At 36.7% G+C, this 19,276-nt stretch overlaps 1 protein-coding gene across 2 annotated transcripts in view; it reads right to left on the bottom strand.

The window, feature by feature from the left end:
- Nucleotides 1–3,664: 3,664 nt before the first annotated feature.
- Nucleotides 3,665–19,276, bottom strand: part of cv-2 (crossveinless 2) — a 466,245-nt gene continuing 450,633 nt past the window's right edge. The window contains exons 9-11 of one of the 2 annotated variants that reach the window (XM_067139598.2): nucleotides 18,034–18,494; nucleotides 16,397–16,670; nucleotides 3,665–4,537 (exon numbers count right to left, since the gene is read on the bottom strand). In XM_067139598.2, coding sequence (XP_066995699.2) covers nucleotides 16,502–16,670; nucleotides 18,034–18,494 — 630 coding nt within the window. In that variant the 3' untranslated portion in view covers nucleotides 3,665–4,537; nucleotides 16,397–16,501. The remainder of the gene's footprint in view (nucleotides 4,538–16,396; nucleotides 16,671–18,033; nucleotides 18,495–19,276) is intronic. The other variant, XM_067139597.2, reaches the window with a different exon arrangement.

Genomic DNA, 19,276 nt, shown 5'->3' on the forward strand with positions numbered 1-19,276 from the left:
CCTTTTCTTGATCGTCAATTTCCTCCATTCCTTTCAGTAGTCACAAGTTCAGCATAAACTGTGTTATCACAAATAAAACAGTAAAAAAACAAGATGATGAAATCACAAAGCGAAGACTGAGCTCACAATTTGTTCAAGCAACACTCTTGTTTTAAAAGGAAGAGTTTTTTATTTTATCATTGTTCCTCTGATGGAATGACAGTTCAAATGTTGTGCCCTCCTTAAGGATGTATTTGTTGTTACTTACTGAGGTCTTCTGGCTCGATCCCCTTTTTCTCCCCAGATCATCATCTTCATCTTCTTCTTATTCTTATTCTTGGCCTTTTTCTAACTACACGGGTTGGCATTAATGTGGATTAAGATCAGTTTTACGGCCGGATGCCTTTCCTGATTCCAATGTTATGTGGAGGGATGTAGTCATTATTGAAGGTGTTTGAGATACATTTTAGTGTGATGTATTGTTGCAAATGAATATGTGTATTACCACAAATACAAACCCCCAGTCCCCAAGCTGGAGGATCTAAAGAAACACTGATAAAATTCCCATCCTAGCTGAGTATCACACCCAGGGATCTCTGAACTGAAGGTCAGTATGCTGACCATATAGGTAAGGAGCCAGACTTTCTCCCAGATACTGTATTTACGCATGTATAGGCCGCTCGCGTGTATAGGTCGCTTGCTTGTTTAAGCTGCACCTGAATTTTGAGACAATATTTGTGGGGAATCCTTTTTTTAAATTTTCTTTTTCTGAATTCCGTCATAGGCTCAATGCACGTAGCTTCTTTCTGTGAAATGCAGCAATGTTGTACATTCATTATAGTTCAATGCTAGCTTAACAGTATCAGGTACAGCCTTAGCTGAGGGACTGATGGTGGTGAAAGTACATTACCTAGTAGCATTTATTGTCTGCATGGCAGTTGTCCACTGTAAACTGAAGACCATGAGTTGTGTCAGAGCAAGTTACACTTTGAAATTTGAACTACAAGTGGTGTGTTACGCTGAAGAAAACAGTAATAGAGAAGCGGGAAGGAAGTTCGATGTTGATTAAAAGAATGTGTGGCGTTGGATTTCAATTAAAGATGCACTTTTAAAAAGACACAGAATCGGCAGGTATTTCTCAGGAGAAAAGTGCAATATCCAGAACTGGAAAATGATCTTGTGGAGTTATGTATGCAAAACACAAGTAGATGGACTTTCTATTCCAGTTGAAATGCTACAGTTTGAAGAACGATTAATTGCTGAAAGAATGGAATTTCCTGAAAGTCAATTTAAAGCAAGTTATGGGCGGGCAAGGCTTTTTATGGCACGACATAAATTGGCGATACGCAGAAGAAAGTCAATGGCTCAGCGGCTACTCTTTACCGGGAGAAACTGCTCATATTTCAACAACATGTCTTGAATTTAAGGAATATGCATGAATATTGCATGGGAGCAATAGGAAACGATGACAAAATTCCTCAATTATCTGAAATGCCTGGGGAAACTACGGTCAACAAAAAGCAGGCAAAAAATCGTTCAGATTTAAGCTGAGGGACAGAAAAATAACATTGTAATGTTGTGCATCACTGCTGATGGGGAAAAACTACTGCCTTTCGCGATTCTTAAGCGAAAAACAATGCCACAATAAAAGCTGCCCCCAGGGATGCAAGTGAGTGTGCACGAAAAGGGGTGTATGAATAAAGATTTATACATGGACTGGTTAAAAACAGTGCGGTTTTGTTGTTCTGGTACTCTGCTACATCAGCCATACATGCTGGTGATTTCCAGCTTCCGTGGTCACTTGACAGAGAAAGTGAAAAATGATGGTGAGAAAACAGTGATCTGACATGGTTGTGATTCCTGGTGGAATGACAGGAATGTTGCAACCCCTAGAAGTCTCCATCAACCAGCCTTTAACCCATTTATGTCATTTGACGTGACGTTCATACGAGCATTGGCCAGGCGTTAAACTCAAATGACGAGACATTCACATACCCCTGTAGGGGTTTCCCTTTTGCAAAATTCTATGAATAGAACAGGAATGTGGCATGTTTACTGCTCTCCTTCTCAGAACTTGCACCGTTATTTATTGTTTAATTGTAGCCTCTGAAAGCACAAACATTTCATCGCGTGTGGGTCATTCTCCTAGCCATGGCTCCAGGTGTAGTATAAGCAAGTGACAGCAATGTTATTGCTGAGTTAATTGAAAGTGTTTTAGATTCGGAGGACAGTGATGGCAATTATGATAACATTGAAGTAGAGATTTGAAGTGAAAGTGATATTTCATCTGATACAGTGACAGTGAAATCGTACCTAAAGTCCTGCGTGCGGAACCAAAACAATGACTGGGTGTGGGTTAGTGATAGAGATAACAAACCAATTACTCATCACTTTGCAGGCTCTCCAGGGGTATCAAGAGAAGTGAGAGACAAATATTTAGATAATTCTGTATCAGAGTTGTCTGTATTCTTGGAAGTTATAGTCCCGTCACTTCCACATTGCGCGGGAAACAAATATTTACGCTATGGAACAATTACCGCACCCACATGGAAAAAGACAGTGAAAAGTTGTTTGACACTAATGAGGATGAAATTAAGGCCTACTTTACCCTCTGCATTCTGATGTCCCAGGTTCGTAAGACTCATATCCAATTATAGTCAGCAAAGACAAATGTACTGAGACCTCAATTTTTTTAGAGAATGAGTAGTGTGAACAGCCTCTACATATAACCGAATGTTTCAAGATTTACCACAAAAAAATCTTCGTTCTAAAATCACTGTTGTGGAGTACAATTATTCTGAATACCTCACTGAAAACTGTGCATGAAAATTCTGGTTGCTGTTCCATTTACGGCATGTATTGAATAGGTGGATTATTTGAATAAATATTTGTGATTTTTAAGACTTGGTGGATCAGATAAGACAAATTAACAGTCAAGGGGATTGTTGGTCTGTGTGTTATTGTACGACTATGAATAGCTATCTTAAACTATTTTAATCACGTTTGGATACAATAGGTTTAAAGGTATGCATTTACTTATGTTTTATACTAGTAAAGTGTTCTAAACTGAAAGGTGTTTACTGTATTTAATTTTAAAATTCTGAATAACAGCCATACCCCATTTTCACCTACCAATTTTTGTAATAAAAGTGCGGCCTATACACTTGTAAGTACGATACGGTGCCTTTCTTTACACATTGACCATGAGTAAGTGTAAGCAGCTAATATCATAGATGGTTCAGTGAAATGTTTATGCTAATAGGCTATAAGAGCTCTTTGCTTACTGGAACATAAACCTTTTCACTAAGATACAAAATGTCTAGAAACAATGCTACTGGGAAATTTTCATGAAATGGGTATACAAATGAAGAGATATGACATCAGATGAAGCTAGAAAGGAATAAAGTTGTTAGAACATGAAACTCTTTAATTCAGCTTTCAGCACTTCTTGGTACAGTTTGTGGGAAGGAATCACATGTGAATGCAAAGAAAGAACGTGGAGTCACATGCAATCACACCCTTGACCTATACAATACTTCTCATAAAATTAAATCAGAGTGAAAGGAAACTTCATAACTGCAAAATATATCTCATTTAATGAAGTTTAATACTCTCTTCCCACAAAATGTATGACAAAGGATGAAACTTAGAATTTAACCTTCACATTCATAAATTAAATTAAGTCAATCATTGAAATATATATTGGAAATAAAAATCATAAAACATCAAAATTACAGATTCCAGTTAAATTCATCAAACAAGACTGTACATAAAATGCCATTTTAATTAAAACAAAGTATAAAATAGACATTGTAATAGAATATGCCATAAATGGCATGGAATGATTCATATTTACAAATATATAAATAAAAAAGGTAAAAACTAGTATTCGGAGTACCAGTATGTTCAAGAATGGTTGAAAAACTAAAACAGTGCAGGAATGGATTCCCAAGCACTGCATGGAGAAGATTCATTCAATATAAATAACTACCACTGCTATATTCACTCAACCTATACTTCTTGCAGCAGACATTATTGAACAAAACAGCTAGAGTAACTTATGATCTAAGCTAAGTTTATCTAATTCTTGACCATTAAAACCTATGAAGATATTAAGAGGTACTCACTGAGTTTATTGAACCTGTTTTTGTATTTGGTGAAATACCAACTTCTCAGCACAGAGGTATAGAAAGAATCATATTGTTCTCTTGAGTTTTCTTTGGTACAAGATTGATTAGCTTGGTTATATTACCACAGACCGTACAGTTTCATGTTTCCTGGTCACTCTGCTCATTGATATATTATAAAAATTCACAAAGTAGAGATGCGGAAAACGAAGAAAATACACTGCTATGTTATGTGATATTTTCTCAACTATCTCTAAATTAGCAGACACTTTACATATTTCACAAGCCTGTCTCACTGTAACAGTTCACATTAGTCGAGAGCCAGCTCAAGTACGATGTCATGTGAGTCGCCAGGGAGAGCAGGAGAATACTGTTAGCTGGAGAAGACACACTTGTCTTGGCGATTGGTGAAAAATCATCACAATCAAATGCTGAAACAAAAAATTGGCCACAATTAATTAACAAAATTATCTTTAGAACATTAACACAGGAAATAAGATTGATGACAGATTATATGGGGGAGACTAAGAATTTGTGAATGATGGTATATAAGTTAACAGTATGATTAATGCTAAGGTGTCTACAAAATTCACAAGATGCTCCAAAATATACTTTTAACTTTCAGCTTAACAGTGCATCAGGTATATACCCCAATTATAATTCCAAAGTATGAAATTTCTCAGTTGCAAGCTGCTGCAATACCCTCAAAGTTTAACTCCTTAAAACAACTATCACCATGACTATCTATATCATAACTCTCAGCTGAGGGTTTCTATCTAATCTTTGTCCCATCGATCAGGTACTGTTCTCAAAACACATGAGCCACCTCACATTGCTTGCAAATATTACACACTGGTGTTTCTATGAATAAACGAATGAAATGCAGGACCCATCAAATTATCTTAGCAATATCCATTGTTGTGCATGTGAAATGAATGAATGAATGAATTGGAGAGTTAAATTTTGTAATCAGTACCATCTACTGAACAATTGAAACATTAAGATCTTTTAACTCCATTTCCCTTCCTAAGTTGGTTGAATTTTGAAAAATGCTTCAACATTTGGTATTTCAATAAGGAATTTACATTGCCAAATATCACATCTCCATCTTTAGCTACTGTACTTCTGAACTATGGGCATTCATTAGAAAACAAAACTGATCCTGTTTTACCCCTTTATGGATCTTATTTCCAAATGTCCATTCTTATCTCTTGCTCACATGACAGTGGTTCAGTCTCGGCAATGATTACCGAGTCATTCATCTTAGCCTTTTATATACTGGTGTATGGATTACTGAATGTCACATTTCATTGTGATAAGTTTGCAGCTGATGCATGTAATAATTAATTAAAAATATCTAACTATGAACAGTTGTAAGAAATGTCAGAGTGTCAAAATTCCTCTCTGAGGATATTCTTTAACTAAGTTTACTTACATAAGGGTATCAGATTTAAGCACCCTTGAATGTCAACCGAGTGCTGAGATTAGTTCTGTAACCTTAAGCACAGGAGATAAAGCACCTAACCAACTGTGCCAACAACCAGCCTGTAGCTGAAGCTACATAATATATAGATGTTAATACTCTAGAATGAATAAATGTGTGTTACTGTACGAGTACTTAAAAATGCATTCTTCCAGGTTTTTCTGATACAGTTACAGTATTATCAACATCCTCTTGTAAGGTGAAAATCTTACGGGAGCATTTCTGGGGAGTATAATAGCAACCATAGGTATCACAAAACTCACAAATCCCTTACTTGTGTCTTGGCCTAGAGAAATGCAACTAAACGTGTTATTAATGAAAGATTGCCATGAGAATGGAAAATACGGATATAATCTTTAATGCCGCATACCTTTCATACCTGATAAATGACATTACCTCACTTATTAAATACATGTATATTAAATCTATTAATTTGTGAATGCTAGTGCTGTAAGTTATTCATAGTAATTTGAATAGTTGAATAGAGTTCTCCACTTTGGCATATTGAATTATGAAGTTTACTGCGTCTTCATTAGAAGCAGCCCACCAATAGCATAGCTGAAGACTGAGATGACACTCCTGTTTGCGACCGCTCTTTTATACTATGCACCGCTCACAACTTTCTATGTAAGTTACTGCATGTGCATATAGTTCATTGCACTAGAATAAAATTTCTCTGCATGACCAAGTTTAAGGAAGAAATCATGATTTGTTGGCATACTAATATAAAGCTTAAGCACTGCTTGCGCCCGTCGCCAGCAAGGTCTACGTTCATGCTGCCCATCACCAACTATGCTGATGTCAGCTGTGCCCCTAGTAGGTTGTAGACATTCAGGTGACTGAAGAAATGGTTGACACTTCTCATAATCTTCTGAAGTTGTCAGATCAAAACCAAAGAGGATTAATTGTGAAATTCGTGAGGCTTTGGGAAAGCATTCTTTCTGATTATATTAGACATGTTTGCAAAATTGATAACTGGTTTGACAGAAGGCAGTTTGGGTTTAGGAAAGGTTATTCCACTGAAGCTCAGCTTGTAGGATTTCAGCAAGATATAGCAGATATCCTGGATTCAGGAGGCCAAATGGACTGTATTGCAATTGACCTATCTATGGCATTTGATAGGGTAGATCATGGAAGACTACTGGCAAAAATGTGTGCTATTGGACTAGAAAAAAGAGTGACTGAATGGGTGGCTAAGTTTCTAGAAAACAGAACTCAGAATTAGAGTAGGCAAAGCTTTATCTGACCCTGTAATTATTAAGAGGGGAATTCCTCAAGGCAGTATTATTGGACCTTTATGTTTTCTTATATATATCAATGATATGTGTAAAGAAGTGGAATCAGAGATAAGACTGTTTGCAGATGATGTTATTCTGTACAGAGTAATAAATAAGTTACAAGATTGTGGGCGGCTGCAGGGTGACCTCGATAGTGTTGTGAGATGGACGGTGGGCAATGGTATGATGATAAACGGGGTTAAAAGTCAGGTTGTGAGTTTCACAAATAGGAAAAGTCCTCTCAGTTATAAATACTGCATTGATGGGGTGAAAGTTCCTTTTGGGGATCATGGTAAGTACCTAGGTGTTAATATAAGAAAAGACCTTCATTGGGGTAATCACATAAATATGATTGTTAATAAAGGGTACAGATCTCTGCACATGGTTATGAGGGTATTTAGGGGTTGTAGTAAGAATGTAAAGGAGAGAACATATAAGTTTCTGGTAAGACCCCAACTAGAGTATAGTTCCAGTGCATGGGACCCTCACCAGGATTACTCGATTCAAAAACTGGAAAAAATCCAGAGAAAAGCGGCTCGATTTGTTCTGGTAATTTCCGACAAAAGAGTAGCGTTACAAAAATGTTGCAAAGTTTGGGCTGGGAAGACTTGGGTGAAAGGAGACGAGCTGCTCAATTAAGTGGCATGTTACATGTGATAAAAATTACAGGTCACTTGACCATCCTTCGACATTATTTTATTCAACATTATTGTTTGAATAAATACGATTTTGATCGCCATTTTCGTCATTGTCTAATTGAATCAGTCATTTGGAAAAGGGCACATGCCCACTTTTTATCCAAATTCATGTTTTCTCATATTCCTGTAGTTGAAATGTAGACACATTGATCCACGTGAAAAAGACACGTCTAAGACTTATACGTATGGAGCACGGGATCTGACAATTTTGTCATTCCATTCGAGAAGCTAACATATCCCACTGCATGTCCTGTTCCAATGGATCGCAGCGAGTGCTGGCAGCGCTGTGTTAGTTCCCGCCAGTAGGAACATCCGCCGCCTTCCAGCTGATTCCGAGGCGTTGCTTGTATGTTGCAGTTGTAAACATGGCAAGCTCAAGTGATTGTAGTGACATTATAGATTCTGATAGTGGTACAGTATGCAAGAGAAGAAAGAAAGGATTAGTTAACTGCACAAATTATCAGCCTTTTCTAATTAAAATGGCTAAGATTAAAGGATTGTCCCAAATTAACCACGTTGGTAAATCTATTGACACTAGGGAAACTGGATCAAGCTGCAGGTATGTTCATAATAATATTATTATTATTATTATTATTATTATTATTATTATTATTATTATTATTATTATTATTATTATTTTCATAGGCTAGGGCTAGCAACTAGTCCGGTGTGCATATACTGCAGTGATACTGATGACGTATTACATACTTTCTTTGTGTGTGTTCATTGGCTGCCACAAAGAAGATGCTTAGAAGTTATGCAGGGAGAATTGACGCCAGGAGGGATTGTGTGAGTAATGCTACAAAGTCAAGAATCTTGGGACCAGGTGGCAGTCTACATAGAAAATATTCTGCGTCAGAAGAAGAAGGACCTGGACGATTATGACAGACAGTAAAGCAGAAGAAGGAAGATGAAGCACAAGATGCATTAAGCACGACATCCGTCCTGAAGTAATGCGAGAACGGTTTTCGGGGCGGAGATAAACGTCATGGGAAAAGGGAGTGTGGTTTTTAGTAGGCAAGAATCTCCACACACTTGTTGAGTGCGGACCCTCACAAGCGTCTTATGAAAGATTTTCCACACTCCCTCGCAAAAAAAAAAATTATTATTATTATTATTATTATTATTATTATTATTATTATTATTATTATTATTATTATTATTATTATTGGAGCTACACACATTATATTTAGGTTATACAAAATATTTTCCTTTGCGTTTTAGATGTCCCAGAGGGTGTTTTAACGGATTGACGGAAGAAGAAAAAGTTACTATTTTGAGTTAGGTTAATAACTTTGACACTAAGAATGCACAGGACACATTTTTACAAAGTCTTATTGAGTTTAAGGAGATTACAAAAGAACAGAAGAATCCAGAGGCTTCTGTTTTAAAACTTAAAACACACAGTTTCACATATTATATTTACCTGAACAGTCGGCGAGTACCAGTATGCAAACAAGCTTTCATCAGTTTACATGGTGTAAGTTCTAAGAAAACTTGACATTTATGCTTGTTACTGGTTGCTAATGAGTCGCCAAGAGACAGAGCACTGCAGTATATCGGTGATGAATATATTAGTTTCTACCATGACATTGTAAATAAATGGCCAACTACTGAGCTAGAAGCACTGCAAGAAGAAGAATTCTGATCCCCTAAGAGAGAAGCTAGGCCTATTTGAAGTTCTTGTTTTTATTGTTAATGTACGAACAGTCAGTGACAATAATCTATTCATTATAATTGTTATAAGGTTATTTCTGGAAGAGCTAATATAAAATGTAGTGAAAAATATAATACCTTATAAGATGTAATGAACAATATCATTACTGGTTTTGTTTATCAAAACGATTTATGTGCATTGTTTTGGATATTTTTGTAATTCTCCAATTTCTAAGTGCTACAGGTTTATGATGATGAGACATTGTAATGATAAAATGTAATTTAAAACAAAATTAAAGAGGCAGGGATGAAAAATGTGTGTTTAATTTCTAAGAACATACCATTCCCTTGGAAAAGGGCACATCTCCAGGACACAAAATTTGAATTTTTGTCCTTTAGGGATGGAATCTAAAATCTGTATTATGGGAATAAAAGGCCCTTTACCTGTTATATGCATTGCCAAAATGTGGCTTTGGTACTTTCACTCATTCACCATTTATTCACTTTTTTGTCCCTCCTGTAAAATTTACTTTTGTGGACATGTGACCTTTTCCAAATGACCGATTCAGTTGTAACCGCTGGTCAGTCAACATAATTTTATAGCAATCTTACCACTTGTTTATAACAGACTGTTGCTTTGTTCATTTTAATTATAATAGTAGCCTTCTAATGTCAATATTGCAAATACTTTCATCAATTGTAAACTCCTCATTCATTGCAATATCTTTAAAACCAACATTGTACAAGTCTTTTACCATATGTTAATTTTTGTTCAAGTCTCTCCAAGGTTTTTTAAAAATTAGTTTTATTTTATTTATATGTAAATCAGGTGCCTGATTTTATTTCAAGGTTAAGGCAATGGCTGATGATGCCTAATACAAGGCGAAACATGTACCATTTTAGTTAACATGTCAGTGTAAATCAACAAAGACAAGACTTATTGTATTGATTAGGTGGTCAAATTAATTTACTGTTATTATTCCAACCAATAAGTGGTGTGTTCCAAGCTGTCAGTGGGGAAATGACGTGGGAGGACATCAGTACACGAATAAGTTTGAGTGGTGTCTTTAAAAGTAGGAAAGATCACAATATGAAGATAAAGCTAGAATTCAAGAGGACAAATTGGGGCAAATATTTGTTTATAGGAAGGGGAGTTAGGGATTGGAATAATTTACCAAGGGAGATGTTCAATAATTTTCCCATTTCTTTGCGATCATTTAAGAAAAGTCTAGGAAAACAACAGATCAGGAATCTGCCACCTGGGCGACTGCCCTAAATGCAGGTCGGTAGTGATTGATTGTAATTGTGAATAACAGAAAAAATTTCTTCTATTCAGTAAATGCTCCAGATAGAGCATGATATGTTTGTCCAAGCTATCCATGTGTTAATATAAACTGTTAACACATCAGCACTATAACCATAAAAGAGGTTGAAATGGTGATGGAGAAAATTTAACCAAAGTCATCTGTGGGGCCAGATCAAATTCCACCTTATGTAATTAAAGGTTGCATGAATCATCTTAAGTACCCCTTTCTCTTCATTTACAATTTAATTTTTAAAATGTCAAAATTTCCATCCTTATGGAAAGTGTCAAATGTGTGCCCAATATTTAAATAGAAAACTCCACGCTAATTAATAATTACAGGCCGGTATTTGAATTTGTACTCTATGTTGTAATATCAAATCACATAAGACCTTTAATATCAGAAAACAGCATGAATTCCTTTCAAAACAATCTACAGTTACAAATTTGGTTAATTTCACGCAGTTGGTAACCATAATTCTAGACCGTGGCGATATTATATTAATGGATTTTGAGAAAGCTTGCAACAAAATTAATCGTGATACACCAGTACTTTTAAATAAATTAAATGAGTTAGGCTTCTGTCATTCATTGTTATGTTTCTTCTTTTCCTACCTGAGTGGAAGGAAACAATATGTGTTGTACGGAAGAATCATCATCGTCGTCCGACTCGTTGGCCCAATGGTCAGCGTACTGGCCTTCGGTTCAGAGGGTCCTGGTTTCAATTCCTGGGTGAGTCGGGGATTTTAATCGCTTCTGATTAATTCTTCTGGCTCGGGCACTGGGTGTATGTGTCCATCCCAACACTCTCCTCTTCATATTCAGACAACATACCACACTACCAACCTCCACAGAAACATACAATAGTGATTACATCCCTCCATATAGGGTTGGCATCAGGAAGGGCATCCGACCGTGAACAAGGCCAAATCCACATTTGCGATGCAGTTCGCACCTGCAACCCCACAGGTGTTGGAAAAAGCAGTAGGAGAAGAAGAGAATCATCATCATCATCATCATCATCATCATCATCATCATCATCATCATTTTGCAGTTCCAGTTTCCCGGATACTGTTGCGAGCTTCTTCCATTCTGTCTTATTGAGATACAGCCTGCTGTTAATGACGTCCTTCAATGTCCTTCCCCAATCTGCAATGTCCATCTTTCCGATGTCCATCCAGTGAGTTCCTTGTCTTCCCACCATCAATTTTTCCTGCCTTGTCTCTCTCCCAAGTTAATATAACCTGTCTTTGTTGGCTCCGAGCTCATTACATGACCAAACCAAATTCTAAACAATACGTGGTAAAATAAGTAGTAATTCAAGGGTCTAATTTGGGCCCGTTAAAATTCCTTGCATTTATCACTGATCTACTTGATCGAGTAAATTATTCTGATTGCCTACTATATGCTGATGACTTCAAAGTATTCAAAGCCATCTCAACTATTAACGGCTATGAACATCTTCAGTTAGACTGAATAATATAATGGACTTGGCGATAGGTAATAAATTATATCTAAAAATTCTAAAATGTGTGTCCACGTCATTCACCCAAAGTAGAGCACCCACCCTCTACACCTACAAGTTAGAATGCGATGATCTGAAAGCCATAACAGAATGTTATATATACAATTTGTTTTACGTCACACTGACACAGATAGGTCTTATGGTGACAATGGGATGGGAAAGGTCTAGGCGTGGGAAGGAAGCGGCCGTGGCCTTAATTAAGGTACAGTCCCAACATTTGCCTTGTGTGAAAATGGGAACCCATGGAAAACCATCTTCAGGGCTACTGACAGTGGGGTTTGAACCCACTATCTCTCGGATGCAAGCTCACAGCTGCGTGCCACTAACCGCATGACCAACTCGCCTGGTCATAAGAATGGAAAGACTTCGGACTATTATTAGACCGGGAGCTGACCTTCACTCCTTGGGTACAGAAGGTGGTCGCTGAAGCGTATAGAATTTTAGGATTTGTGTTAAGAAATGTAAAGCCATTTAAAAACAAAAAATGTGTATTAAGTTGTATAACACATTCGTCAGGCCATAACTGGAATTTGTGAGCATGGTGTGGAGCTCTAGGTGCAAAATTCGTACATATCAACTTGAAGGGGTGTAAAAGAAATACTTGAATTATTTACATTTTAAAAGAACATCTCAATATTCACAAATGGTTTTGTACAAGCTTTTGTTAAAATTAGAAATGGACAGTTGGGAGGATTAAAGGCAGAAAAATCCTGTAAAGTTCATTTATAACAAAATAAATTTGCAAATTGATAATCTTGCATTCTTTTCCCTCTTGAATTTCCATGTGCTGTGCCCAAATTCAGGATTTCAATCAACATTTTCAAATAAAAAAGCTAGAAAACCTTCTCATCAAAATTCACCACTTAACAGACTATGCAGTATCCACCGTATAACAGTGCATCTTGGATTTCTGATTTCTGTATAAACATGAAAGTATTCTTAAAGAATTCATGACTTACATTAGCAAATAACAATTATTATAAAACACTGTATGCACATTGTATTAATCTATATTGGAGCAAAGGTTTGTAAGCCCAAGCCCATAATAACAGGAGATAGGATTAGATTAATTCTATTAGTTTAGATTAGATTTAATTAAGTTAGGCTGGGTAATATTAAGTAAGAATTATTTGTAATTTCACATTGTATCACAAAGAATGCTGCTGTAATTGGGATGAAAATCCTGTAGCAAGCAATAAAATAAATTAAATTCCTTGACAGAAACTCTGATAAACAGGAATTCATGACCTGAGCTGGATTACAGTGATGATGATGATGATGATGATGATGAATGGTTTCTTCTTCTCTCTAATTCAAGTTTATCCAAATGTTTTGAACTATAAATGGAAAAGGAAAAGCTCAAAAACATGGTAAATATATTGACTCCCTATCATATTTCAGTGTTAAAAAATAAGATAATTAAATGAGTTCAGTGCTGAGATAGATAATTAGAGTTTAGGATGCAAAAAAAAAATTAATTTAGCTCAGAACATCTTGAAGTTATAAAGCCTCAAATACGGGTAAAATGCTCAGTATACAGCAGTTAATATGTTACAAATATGCCTGTTCAGTGTGTTAATTTCAACACATAACATAAAATTGTAACATACAACTCAAAATATTGAAAGTGATATAAAGCATAGTCTACCGATTGAAATTGATAATGAATGAATGTAATTACACTGGTGGAAAATGAAATCCCAACACCAAGAAGACGTTAGTTTAGAGGAATGCAATTTAGGTTAAGCAAATGTCTGGGTAAAATATTTATTTGATTAAAGTTTCCAGGTCACAGGTTCAAGTATGCGCATGAAGACTTGTGTCGTGGTGGTACATTAATAACCACTGTAGTCACTATGATTTTGAATGTGATCATGCAAACGTGCACGCATTGTGTCATGCAGGTGCCATATGTTATTTTATGGGATGGAGTTTCATGTCTGTTTCACATGGCCAGTCAAATCAGCAACAATTAACGCTAGCATTGGACGACACTGGATTTGTCGTCCCAAAATGTCCCATACATGCTCAATGGGCGGAATGTCTGGTGATCTTGCAGGCAAAGGCAAATGCTCAACGCTCTGCAGACCACATTATGTGGCAACACTTGTATGAGGACGAGCGTTATCCTGTTGGAAAATGCGAATGAATGGCAGCTCAACTGGTTCAATCACCAGTCTGACGTACAAATTGAGGTTCTTTGGGTAACGATGAGAGTGCTCCTGCTGTCAAAGGAAATTGCTCCCCTGACCATAACTCCTGGTGTAGGTTCAGTGTGTGGACATGCCGCTTGGTTCCAAGCGCTCACCTGGCCTCCTCCTTACCAACCTACAGCCATCGCTGTCACCAAGACAGAAATGGTTCACATCTGAGAACACAACAGATCTCCACTCCACCCTCCAATGAGTTCTAGCTTCACACAACTGAAGTCACACATGGCAGTGATCTGGAGTTAGTGGCATGAATGCTACAGGATGTCTGACGGGAGCTGTCCCTCAAGTTATCGATTTGTTACAGTTCACTGTGTCAATCTGGTACTAACTGAAGCTCTTATGGTTGCTGCAGATGCAGTACGATCCACCGCAGCCATGCGGTGAATACGGCGGTCTTCCCTTCCTGTAGTAGCCAGTGTGCCTCTGGACACTGGTGTTCTTGATACAGTGTCTTCCAATGAGTATTGTTGCCATCATAAGTGTACTGTGGATACATCCCTGCAAAGTCTTTCTGCAATTTCACGGAAAGATCATGCACTTACTTGTATCCCTATTACATGTCTTCGTTCAAACTCGGTAAGCAGCTGATACTTTCTTCTTCATCTCCTTAAGGGCATGTTTGACTCACACTTATCTCACAACATCAACACCAGACAATGACTAACGCTCACAAAGTGTACAGTGCATATGGTATTAAAGCTAACCTGCTTTTCAAGGTCATAGTAGTGCTACTAGCACCACTCTGTTGACTAGGACACAAATTTGAATGTGTGTCATCTTTCAGATGTTCAAACATGCATCCCTAATTTAGTTTATCTAGCGCAACTCCTTCTTGGTGATGGGATTTCATTTTCTACCAGTTTATAATGAAGTGAAGTGAAAATCAAATTTAATTCAGTGATATTGTATAAATGAGGAATATTTTAAGACTTTATAATCAGTCTAACCACACCTGGGCAACTGGAGTGGGACATTGATGTTGATGATGATAATCAGTTTCAGAATTTAAAAATATAAAATGGAACTGTATATTTATAGTATACTTTTATGAATAAAAGTTAAGAAGAAGGAACAAAAGAATCATACAAAGTAAAATATAAACAGCATAGCATAAATCTTCATTGCAGTATTCCATTATGTTTCTCTATTTTTGCATTTTTGGATCACAATGGATTGTACTGCCTAAAAGGAGCATCAGGCAATATAACCAGGAATGACAGAGAGAGAAATTGAAAACTGGGAAAGTAACATATTTACTGACATGACTGCATCTGGATAAATAATGATGATAATGATGATTTTTATTATTATTATTATTATTATTATTATTATTATTATTATTATTATTATTATTATTATTATTACTATTATTACAAATTTAAACTTGAGGGTATTTTTCTAAAAGTTTTGGATGATTTAAATTCTATCATCATGGAACCTTCATTATGGGGACATTCTGCTTACACCTCAAGATAACTGCAACTTCAGTTCGAAGGCTCCAATGAAGCTTATTCATCTACTAATGCCATTCCACACCATCTCTCCACTGACAGCTGACAACATACCACTTAGTCGAGCATCCCGTCTCCTCACTACTAAATTTTCCCAGCCCAAAGTTTGCAATATTTTTGTAATACTACTCCTTTCGGAAATCACCCAGAGCAAATCGTGCTGCTTTCCATTGGATCTTTTCCAGTTCTCATATCAAGTAGTCCTTGTGTGGGTCCCATACACTGGAACCATTGTCTAATTGGGGTCTTACCAGAGACTTATACACCCTCTCCTTCACATCCTTTCTACAACCCCTAAATACCATAATCATAACCATAACCATGTGAAGAGATCTGTAACCTTTCTTAATAGCCTCGTTAATATGATTACCCCAATGAAGATCATTCTTTATATTAACACCTAAGTACTTACAACCTGACGTTTCATCCCGTTTGCCATCATAAAATGATCTCCTGTCCATCTCACAACACTGTCTAGCTCCCCCTGCAGTCGCTCACAATCCTGCAACTTACTACAGTTAATCTTGAAGGGCAGAAGAAAGATTATATATTTATTCTGAATAAGGTGCAAAGTACGTAGTTGGTTCAGGTGAAAGTCTCCATCATTTAACTTAAACTGCCTACCATTTTGAGTCCAAGTGAAAGTTGAAGTGCTCACCATGCACACCCAGAGACAAGTACTGACTAGTTGTGTGTGGCCAGCAGCAGGGGCCAGAGAGGCTCTGGTGACTAGTTCAGTCTCGGGGGAGGGGGCCTCCGATGATTTCCTGCACAGCCTGTAGCACTCCTCCACTTTCGTAACTTCACGCCAAGCCTCTCGCACTCATGGGCATATGCCGTGAAAGATTCACAATGACATCGTCCCGTTGGGCATTCGCACATGTCCACCATACATGCCCTGAAATGGTAAAAATATACTGTTAATACATATACAAGGGAAGTTATTAAATACTTTTTGCATTCATAGAGTGCACGACAATAAAGGAAATACCAGACCCTGAAGTTTCTCCAAACATAGATAAGTGAATGCCATACTACTGATTTTTTTCTGGATGTTAATTTAAACATGTTATAGTGTGGCAAATGAGCAGAGTGGCTGCTAAACCTCACCCCCAACCCTGTATAATGAAATGGGACAACGGTTAGATATACACATAGTGTGTCTGGCAAGAAGACAAAATGCTGTCTTGCTGCTGTTTTCTTCAGTTTAAGGTTAACTCATTTCATGAACAAAGAATATCTTTGATTAGAATGCTATTTAACTCTTGTACTTGCATACATGTGTTATTGTGGAATCAGTGAAGGTATGAGCAACTAATTGAGCTTAGAATTGAGACAAGGTTCCAAAATTCAACATTTATAAGAAGAATTTTTTTTTTTTTTTTTTTTAAAGGATGATGTAAATTGCAGAACTCAAATATTATGAAATGGAATGAAATGAAACAACTTCAGAATTTCAAAAATCTCCAAGTTGAACAGACACACTTTATTTTTTCCTTTATTTTCTTCCTTTGTATATAGAATTCTCAGTTTCTAGTTTCATAATCTGTAGTCCTTTTCAGCACCATAGGCAAAAGTCAAGGAGAAAATGATAAAAGGGTTGAAGTGAACCTGGCTATTTGTTTTACTTTGAAATCAATCTATAACAGGGTTGAGGTAGATGTGGCAGATTCATTTTGCAAACAAATAAAGGCATTCACAATGTATAAAAAAGTATGAACATTCAGTCATTTAGGCAAATTTAAACTCTTCTCTACAAGATCTCTGTGAGTACTACAAAAAAATACTATGTTCCTTCCTAATACTAAACAGCTGGCTCCTTTATTCATTTCTTGTAAACTGATCAATCCAGGACAAGTTAAGAGATCTCCAATTTTATGAAATGGAAAGGAACAAACAAGTGACATATGAATGAATATTGAATTTTCACGACCGCATCGTAATCAAAACTGACTTTCAACCTATTAGGTTGTGTTACATATATTTAGTACGTGTTGAAGAGATGTTAAGTACAGAACAAAAACAGCCAACCGGACACCAGTGGGATCTGAACCCACAACCTCCCGATTTCGCGTCGATAACACGTACTAAATGTACGTAACACGACCTAATAGGTTGAAAGTCAGTTTCGATTTCAAATGACATATCAAATCATACACGGAAAGAGAGTTTGCCTGTAATATTCTTAAGATAAAACTACTAACAAACTGATATTTCAAATATGCATCATAACTAATATCTTATATCAGTTACTTAATTACCTGAAATATGTCATATAGTGGACTTTGCCATGGCATGCTGAGAAAGGGTGCACCTTGAGTGGTTCACAGCGACGATAGTTGCGTTTCAGCAAGGGCTGCTGGCACTGTGGTTCTTCTCCCAAACGTGTGCATGCTTTCTTACCACCAACTCGCCATGATGTGCCAAATTTTTCAGCATCCTGTACCAGACGTCCACGTCGTGTCGTGAAGTCATCACGCGCATTTGAGTTGAAGTTTCCACATAATCCGCACATGTGTCCTTTGAAGGATGTAGGTACAGACACCTGCAGAAAGCTGTTGCCATTCCATAGTACATTCACACCCAAATGAGTATTAACAACTACATTGTCCTCAGTTTTATTAATATTAACTTTCCCTTTCAGTTCATAGGGAGGCTCTATCCTCTTGCCATTCACCTTGACACGCATCTTCTGGCCCAAATTTACTTTCAGTTCGCCCACCTATTAAACAAACAGAGGAGGTTATCAAACATTTTAATTAACATAAGTTTTAAACAATCATTTGTTTATATCAAGCACAGATGTAACATACAATATAAAGAATAAAACAGAAACAAATTCAGAATTCCTAAATTTCTAACACAGTACTAGGAAGAGAAAGAAGTATGAAATTTTCTTTATGAAAATGATTCTAAATAAAGATTTAACATTAATACAAATGTAATGGCCATAGAAATACATATCACTAGCAAAGCTTTAGAAGGGCCAAAAAAAGGTGTAACACTTGGATGTTTTCAGAGAATATGAATTTTATGAACAAAAAATTGATTTTACTTATATTATTTTCAAACAGAAATGTAATGAAGATTAAGTAGAATTTTATTTTAAGGGAAGGTTCAGTTTTCATTTTAATGTTTACATTGAGATGAGAATGAAAGAGGTTGTATGGTTTTTGGTGAAGTTTGGTGTATGGAAGTCACTAGCATATTTCCATAATTTTTGCACTTAAAAGTTTAATTTACTGGCACTGAACATCACAACACATCATTGCACATTCAGTTTTCACTCAATAAGATATGTTACCACCTTTGGCTCAAATAATGTCTTGCATCCTGGTTGCTATGCTTGAAATTATGGCGTGAATGACAACTTGCTGAACTGCTTTCCATTTCTCAATAATAGCTGCCCGAAGTTCACCTGTATTGTAGAGGGCTCATCAACGAAGATGATGCTTAACCATATCCCACACATGCTCGATGGGGCCAAGGTCAGGACTCCGTGCA

This window comes from Anabrus simplex, chromosome 2 (assembly GCF_040414725.1).
Source record: "Anabrus simplex isolate iqAnaSimp1 chromosome 2, ASM4041472v1, whole genome shotgun sequence".
Lineage (NCBI taxonomy): Eukaryota > Metazoa > Arthropoda > Insecta > Orthoptera > Tettigoniidae > Anabrus > Anabrus simplex.